Below are 9,615 nucleotides of genomic sequence, written 5' to 3' on the forward strand. Positions count from 1 at the left end.
AAAGCTGATCAAATGAACACAACAGTAGTAGTTGTGCCAGCATCTGAAGATGATCGTCCAGCATCTCCTCCACCACCAATGACTTTAAAAGAAAGGCGTGGCTCTAGAGGTTCACCATGTGCTAATCTTCCGCCTCTTATGATACCATCTATAACACCAGAACCATCTCCTGGCCGCTTATCACCGAGTCGGATTTCACCACAACGACCAAAGGAACCAGCTTCAGCACCTGTAATAGGCAATCCGCCAAGGAGATCCCGAACGCGATCTGAAATGCCTCCAGATCCACCACCACGTTCACCTGAGACTCCACGTCCAGCATCTGTGTCTCCTAAACACACGTTCGCATTCAAAATTGTTTTAAAAAAAGTAGAAAGTACGCCAAATACATCATTCGATCGACCAGAACAATGAGAGTACCTCCTCTAAGCGCGCCGCTTTTCGGTGGTGGAGTACTCGAGGTTATAACGCGCTTTTCTCCTTTTTATAGTAAAAGCTAGCATAGATTAGCTAGGCATGGATAAAATATCCAAGAATAAATAATTTCTAAAATCTAGATGGCTGTTAAAATCGACTTTCTATTCTTATGAGATTAAGGGGCGGGCCCTTTTGTATATTGATGTTCTAGTTGGAATGATAAAATGTGTTAATTGTAATCAATGTCTTTATTTTGTAATTAATACTTCTGAATATAGAGTTAATTTAAAGATTTCTAGTGTTCATGCTCAATAATTTGAATTCGAAATCATATCATGAAATTCATAATTGCGTTAAGCTTTATTAGAATTGAATAATAATAGAGAGAATTTCTATTACTCTAAATGGTTGGTGTTGTTAGGGATAAGTATTTTTTTTTCTATTCTATCTAATGGTAAAGTAAATTGATTAACATGTTTTAAATGTGCCTGTTCTCACTATTTTCTATTCCCATCACAAGACTTGCCCTAACACTAAATCTTCTTAGTCATAAAATGTAATTTTATACAATCATAAACTAATCATTAATTGGTATCAAGTGTATTTTTGATGTTATACAAGTGTCTGATGTTAAAATATTTTTATAAGCTGTATATAAATGAATGTTTGAACTTCTAATATAGTATGATTATAATTACGTATGTAAGTGGTCATCTGAACTGTACTAAATTTACGAATATCTTTTTATAAATTTCATTGAATTCCATGACATTATTGTAATATGTTATATGTAAAATTTTTATCCATGTTATCTTTAAAGACGTTTAACACAATATTTTGTGTTAGTGCCATTTAGATAGGAACAAAAGTATGCTTAGTTTTAAGGAGTTATCACAATTTGATTTATTATTAAGATACTTTTCGCTTTTTTAAATGATATGTTTATAAATTTCATAAATTTTAGTGTTAAGCAATCATTCATCCATATTTAGAGCTAGTATCCTTTGTACACACATCCACTAAAGTGGAGGGGATGAGTATAGTTGTTTATAAACTGAATTCTGTATCTAAAACGAGTGGAAAGGACCATGATATATTATTGATATGATATGACAACTAACTAATCTAGCTACAGAATACTAATATTCTGTTCGGTTAATAATCCGGTTTTAATAATAATCAATCGTACTCAAATTTGGTCAAATCAAATCAAATTTGGTAATCAGGTCGTACTAAAATTTGGCATACTCATTTGGTGCAATACAATCTCGTAAACTAATTTCCAATATCGAAACCCTGATTAAATTCAGATTAAGTTATTTGACTCTAATCTAAATTGTAATTGGTCGAGGATATAGGGATTAATGAGCGTTTACCTTTCAATTAGATATGCAATTCTGACTTTCCTCAACGTTTCAGAAAAACTTGTAAATATCGTCTTTTTTTCACTTCAACAACCCGATTGTGTTGTGTGTGTGTTATGCTTGTCTTTGTCAAATAAGAAATGAACCCTGAATGTACAGATATACATTTTTGGTTTGATGTACGAATCAGAAAATTCACTTTAAAAAGTCTATCATACTAAATTATTTATAATTACCGTCCACCAGAATCTCTATAATAAAAAAAAAAAAAATACATAACCAAATAATTAGCTGTTTTTTAATCATGTTGAGATTTGTGATAGCTCCGTTCTATTGTTATATCTTGTCACCAAGACGTTCGCTATTCTCGGCGTTTAAATGGTTATTTTATGATAAATAAAACCAAATGTCCATATATACCAACATTTTATATACATAGACTTAATGCCCCGATAAACTGAGACCATTGCATATAATGAATTACCCTGTTATTAATTATAATATGAACTTTTATATATTTTGCGCCTTGGTGTTCAAGACGTTATAAAAGTCCGCGAAAGCGCTCTGAGCACTTTCTAAAAGAGTAGATTATAAAATGTGCATAATGTCTGTAATTAAATTAATTGATGTATTGTTGTTCTTGACTGGACTATTTTAAAGTATTCATTGTACCGAAAAATTTGTTTTTTCTAACTTTATTATGTAAATAAAGCAATGGAAATGAGATGGTGTTTTATTATTTTTCCATATTTTTTTGATATTATAGTTACAAATTTGTTTTTAAGCATCAATTATGATTGTCGTATCAGTTTTGGGATTCATTGCAAAATAAATAAATATTTAATTGATTTTATTAATCATTAAATTATAGTAAAACTGTAGTAATCGCCTATTAATAGTCCACCGAACTGAGCTCTCCTCCTGTCCCTTTGAGAAGATTTGGAGGTTATTCTAATTTAATTAGGGCATAAATAAATAAGAGCCGAGATGGCCCAGTGGTTAGAACGCGTGCATCTTAACCGATGATTGCGGGTTCAAACCCAGGCAAGCACCACTAAATTTTCATGTGCTTAATTTGTGTTTATAATTCATCTCGTGCTCGGCGGTGAAGTAAAACATCGTGAGGAAACCTTCATGTGTCTAATTTCAACGAAATTCTGCCACATGTGTATGCACCAACCCGCATTGGGGCAGCGTGGTGGAATATGCTCCAAACCTTCTCCTCAAAAAGGGGAGGAGGCCATAGCCCAGCAGTGGGAAATTTACAGGCTGTTAATACAATGCAAAACGCAATAAATATATTATTATATTTTTACGTTCAACCGTATCTTACATATGTAAAATTTAAAATAATGACTATACGTACATACATGTACAGCTGCGCGGAATATTAGAAGACCGATTGCGAAAATATTGACTCTCGGGGCGCAAAATTAACCAACCAAGTTAGCGGAAGTATAGTGAAAGATTTCTAATGCTTTAACTGTAATTATATAAAATAAATTTGCTAGCGATAAATAAGGCTGTTTTGTTAGTATATAAGATTGTGTATATCCCTAAATATCTGAGTTCGAATACGATAAGAACGTTACTGAATTTTTCTGTCAAGAATTACTCAGTAACAACTTGATACTAGCCAATGGGGACGAGTTACGAAGTTTGAGGTGTTACGTGTGAGGATTCTTCCCCGGACCCAAGATTACTCTCCCATTGGATTTAGAGAATAAGGGCAAGAGAAAGTGTAGTCCTAATATTGTGGCTACACTTCAGAAAAATATTATATATATTTATATATATATTTAGAATCTGTAGCTTAGCTTTGAGATTGGGCACCAAACTGTTCTTTCTTAATAATATTTCTTGATGATATTAAGAACATAAATAACGAAAATATAATCAAGTAATGTCTAAAATATTCTTAAATATTTTTCCAGTTCAGTTTGATCTCGCGCTTCAAGCGTTATGGTTAAAAGCATATTTAATGACACAGCATAATATTGATGTTATGGAAAGTGCACTATCATATAAGGCTATCTAGACAACCATCACTCATAACGCACGTAAAACAATAAATCAATAATGTAACCACGACACAACACAACTTTCCACTCTACGCCATTTTGAATTTCACGCCATTTTGTAATGTGTACAATACATTTTCGATAGCTTTGTCAATTTTGAATATCGAATAATTATTTTTTATAACTTCGATTATATTTTAAGTGTGATTAAATATTAATTCGAATATGAAGATTATAAAACTTGTCACGTGTTCTGTGTATTTTACTCGATATTTGTGAATCTTAAATGGTTTTACTATAATACCGAAAATTATATAGAATATTGCCCCACCCGGAAATATAATTTTGAAACTTGCATTAGAGAACATTTTATTGTAACCTTATCGATGATAACTAAAAATGAATCTAAATGCTTCTCTCTCGTTTCAACTAAAAGTCAATAAACTAAGAATTGAAATTGAATTATATTGTCTGTTTTTTTTTTGTAATACATTTTATACATTATAGTGACAATTAAACTTATAACGTTAAGTACTCGATAAATAATATTTTTAGATGTATAACTCTTTCTGATAAGCTTCTGTGCGTACAAATAAATATATCAGCATTCACTCGAAAAACGTGAATTGGGTTCAAACTAATTCTCTTTTTTTAATAACTTTTTGTGAGACCTTTACATGTTCAGTAATTAATTATTATTAGTATAGGTTCTTATTTCTTTTTGTAAATTAGTTATTGTTGTATACGCAAAACATTTTATAGGTTGAGGATGTATATGCGCAAATAATTTCAAATACCAAATAAATTTGGGGAATTGTTGTTTGATGTGCGTGTATTACCTTTGCGGATTGTATTTTTTTTTATGTACACACGTATATATATATATATATATTATAAATATGAATTTTTATTTACTTTAAATCTAGACAAGATTCTTGAGTATATATGTGTTAAATAGTTCCTATGATTCCATCAACTTTTATATATATAAATTAAAATTTTACCTGTATTACTGCCTACTTTTAATGTTGGCCAATATAAATCGTTGATTCTATATAGTTAACATTTCAGAATTCCAAATTCAAATAGCTTTAAGCGTTATTTTCGAATATGCGTTCCATCGAGGCTCCAACACTGCCCACAACGTCGAAGATTTGTAAAGGTAGCCTTCTAATAACGCAAGTTATTGCAGTGTGGGTTTTTGGTTGAATCGCTTCCATTTATGAAATTTTATTTTGACAACGATTCATGTCAAACCGGAGACAAGCCTTGAAGTTTAAGAGGAAAAATTTAAAGTGTGATGAAGCGGCAAGAATGATTTTTCTTTATTGTAACCATAAACACTATCCTAATCTTAAAATTTCACCTTATTTCTATTTTCCAAAACAAGTACAGAATATGTATTTATATATATATTTTAAATTACATTTTACAGCCAACCAATCAACCTTCTTGAGTTTTTATAACAGAAACCCCTTTATAACTAAATATATTTTGCATTATCTTTTTGAAGTAGACATATTGTTATCTTTGTTGTATAAGCCTCGAAAAAAAAATATGAAAGAAGTGTGTTATCTGTTAGTACTAAGGGTAACGATGTAGATGGATTGCTCTGACCTCTGTAACCCTTGAAGGCCAACCTAATAAGTTAAGATTGACATCAACCGAACCGACGTATCCGACACTATTTTTTAATAACCTCCACGACTTATCTACACAATGTTTAGGGAACGTTTAGCTGAGATGTTATTAAATTTCTTTAAACTATTTCTTTTTTAATATAATAGCATTTCATATTATTTTTGTTGCTTTTCTCTTTTCAATCTTAATTCATCTATAAATATTTGTACACAACACGAGCCGGTATCGAATTAATCGAGACTACCTTAACCCACCAAAACCACTACATCGACATGGTCATAAAGTAAAAAATTATCCACTGTTCATTACTTTATGCTATACAGTATTGTAGTAACGAAACGACCGAGCCGAAAGTTGCTAATGACATTTTTTTTAAATTATTTTTTGTGAGTCACATTAAAAATGCAAATGTTCGCTATCGACAAAATATTTCGAGAATTTTGTTTATCTGGTATAATTCAAACCCAAGATATAAACGACGAAGCGCTTCGAGAAAAGATAGGTAGTTCCATTGCGTCTCGCATGGCTCGTCTTGCTCGGTTCCTACCGTGACGAAACTGGAGATATCTGGAAGTAATTTTAAATTAAAGATAATAATTTAATAAAAATAATTATCAGTCACTGTAATTTTGGAGTGGGTTTTGGTATTAGACAACCCAACAAATAACCAAATCTTAGCTAAATGTCATATATTTTGTATTCATCCGAATCAATAGACCTAATTACTAATAATAACTTGATAGAGTATGACAAATATCTTACTGAATAAGTTAAGTTAAAGATTATATATTATATATAGGACTGTTCACACGAAACTTGTAATGCAATACGTTGTCAAGCATATAGCTTTACACAGGTTAATCTCTGTGTTTAGTTACATCCTTCTCTTGCTGGGAAATGGTCTACTTTCCGATTTGAGGAGAAGATTTTTTTGAGTGTACTCCACCACGAAGCTGGTAATGTGGATTGGTGGATACACGCGGCAGAATCTTACCTTCACCACATACAAGTTTCCTCACGATTTTTTCCTTCAGCGCTGACCATGAAATAAATACAAATTAAGCACATGGATCATTGGTTAAGATACACGTCTTGTAACCATTGGGACATCAAGACTCTTTATCTCTGTGTTTGCTAAAGAACCGTTGCGACTCTCCGCTTTTTAAACGAATAGGTAACGATATGACTTAGAAACATCATACTGATGCATTTATAATCTACTATGAATACTATAGAAAACGTGCAGTGTTAATTGTCGTGTAGGCAGACTAGGCAAGTCTAATATTATATAGCTAAGTATTAAGAGAATGATTTCAGTGGAAGTTTCGTGCAAAACAAAGTCCAGAATTTAAAAAATGTTCGTTACAGTTGAATTATTGCTATTTGTTACTAATTTTATGATAGATATGAAGATTAAAACATAACATTATGTAAATAATAAAATCTTTCTTTGACACTGTTTAATTAAGACATTTTCTTTCATATTTCTTAATCAGTTTTCGTCACGTTGTTTTTGTCACAATAATTAAGTCAAAGAAAGTTTGTATTGTAATAGAAACAATGAAGCCGTCAAGGGAGGTCCGGCAGATAAGTAACATCGAAAAAAAAGCTATCAAGGAATTTTTATTTCGTAGAGTTTAAATTCGGATAGAGGGCATATAAGATCGTCAGGCTGTTTGCCGACACGGTATAGGCAAGGGTCTTAACTCTAAAGACAATTGATATTTCACGTAAATAAATCTTGCAAAGTTCGTATTAGTACCGTTACAAACTTTTTAAATATCTATAAGATATTGAGTGATAATATATAATATTATATTGAAGTTTGCTTTAGGATTAAGTGCTTGTTAGTCCGTTAAATTGCCCCATCCATTATCAAGACAATATGTTTGGGCAATATCCGTAAACGTCACTCTTCTAGCAAAGGGTATCGACAGCGTTCAAACACCATATATAAATAACTATAGAGAAAAATGTCAGACCATTAATGTCTTAAATTATATCATAGTTAGTTTCATAATAAATAGGTAAGTTGTATCTTTGTTGAAAGACATGGGATTTTTATAAATTTTTAATTTATTTTGTTCCTACATTACATTGGCGAAATAATATGTACCTAGTTGCCGCTGGCTTGACGTTTTGACAGAGCTCGATTGGGCATATGTCGTGAGCTTACCACGTCATATACTCAGTCGAGCTCCGCGTGTCCTCCAACTAGTGTTGCATATCGATAGTCTACTATCGATAGACTATCGATAGTTAAGGTGTAAGCGATACTATCGATAGTCTATCGATAGTTAAGGTGTAAGCGATACTATCGATAGTATCGATAGATAGATAGTATTGTCACGTGTCAATACCATCGATAGTATCGATACTATCGATACCTTCCCATGAGCAATACTATTGATACTATCGATAGTTTTGCAAAAACCATTACTTTTAACCTAAACTATCGATAGTTTTGTGCTATCGATAGCTAATAATTTCCGATAGTATTACTTTCTCAAGATAAGTAATTTAGTAGGGCAACTATAGTGTATATTTAAATAAATGAAATTAAATTTACCACAATATTTGCTTTTTAGAATTAAGACATTTTGTGCGGAATAAGGAATAATGAAAAATTTGAATGTAAAAATGTTGTCAATATTTTTTGTGTTTGATTTATGAATAAACATTATAAATACTCATAACATTAAAAAAACTTTTAGGAGGACGGTGGCATTACAATGAAACTTTTTAGTAGTAATCTTGAGTGTAGCGATTAGAATACATAACGAATACATTACTTACATTAAAAAACCAATACTATCAAAAAATAACTGGCTATCGATAGTACAAAACTATCGATAGTCCAAAACTATCGATACTATCGATAGTATCGATAGTATTGCCACTATCGATAGTATTGCTCACGGAGAGCTGCCGATACTATCGAATCAATACGATACTATCGATAGTACTATCGATATCCTGAATAGTTTTCGAGGTCAACTATCGATAGTCAAACTATCGATAGTTCTGCAACACTGCCTCCAACGTCGACTGTACGAGTTTTCATCGTCTACCTCCATTATACTTTTATTGTCTTTATATCCACATATTTATATTATATCAACAATGTTGCGAAGACTTTGCACAAACATAATTCCGCGAACGTTGTTCGAGGCACATTAATTTTATGAAATGTTTGTGGGATTCCACGTTTGTTGACAAATTAAATCCAACGTCGCGAATAAAATTTGTATGTTACTTAATTTTAATCGCTTCGCTTATTAAATGGCATTAGTGCTTATTTTTGTCCGTTGACCGAACTTTTGACATATGAAACTCCACGTAATGTTTTATTTCCTAAGTTAAAATAAGTTTAATAAGCATTCAGTTACTGAGTTGCCGATTCTTCGTGTTAGTTTTATTACATTAAATTATATCTTGTTAAATGACGATTCAAAAGTGGTTGTAAAAGACTACTTGGATTAAATATATGAGATATTGTTTTTATTTTTTTATAACAGCTAGTATATCTCCTCTTACTCATTTCGCTATGGTATGCTTAATCACTTATAATTTAACTTAGACATTCTTGACACAAGTAAATGTCTTTTCGCGTTAACAGAATTATAATATTTTTAAACGAAACATTTAAAAATGTTGCGCAGAGGTCCTTAAATTTTAGTGTATTATTTTTTATTGTGCCCTAAAAAATTTACTCAAAAAGGTGATGACAACCTCCTGACTGATTTCAACTATCTCGGCCATTCTCAAGGGAGACCAACCAGCTGAGCATCACGGAGTAAAATATCTTTTCTTTCCATCTAATTATTCAATGGAACTGCTAATCCACCACGACTTTACAAAGTTCAGACGCAGGTCATTTAAATACTTTCAGAGGCACGGGAATGTAAATTTTGCTAATTTCTAAACATCAGTCTGATACTGAAAATATCTTGATAGTAAAATCCATTTAGTGACTCAAATACGGCATCGAAACAAGGAACTCGAGAATAGATACTTATTAACAAAACACTACATTAACATTGTATTTTAACGGTAGAATAATACACATAAATTGACTGTATTAACACGAACATGTAATTAGTTTTTCAATAAACACAACATACATAGCTATGTACCATACTGTTGTGAACAGCATAAACTTTTAATTATCC

At 31.5% G+C, this 9,615-nt stretch overlaps 1 protein-coding gene across 1 annotated transcript; it reads left to right on the forward strand.

Moving 5' to 3' along the window:
- The first annotated feature begins 12 nt into the window (after positions 1-12).
- LOC113397933 (uncharacterized) lies at positions 13-414 on the forward strand. The gene has a single exon (XM_026636463.1). It carries the CDS (start codon positions 13-15, stop codon positions 412-414), a length of 402 nt encoding a protein of 133 aa, XP_026492248.1.
- Positions 415-9,615: the final 9,201 nt, after the last annotated feature.

Source organism: Vanessa tameamea, chromosome 13 (assembly GCF_037043105.1).
Source record: "Vanessa tameamea isolate UH-Manoa-2023 chromosome 13, ilVanTame1 primary haplotype, whole genome shotgun sequence".
NCBI lineage: Eukaryota > Metazoa > Arthropoda > Insecta > Lepidoptera > Nymphalidae > Vanessa > Vanessa tameamea.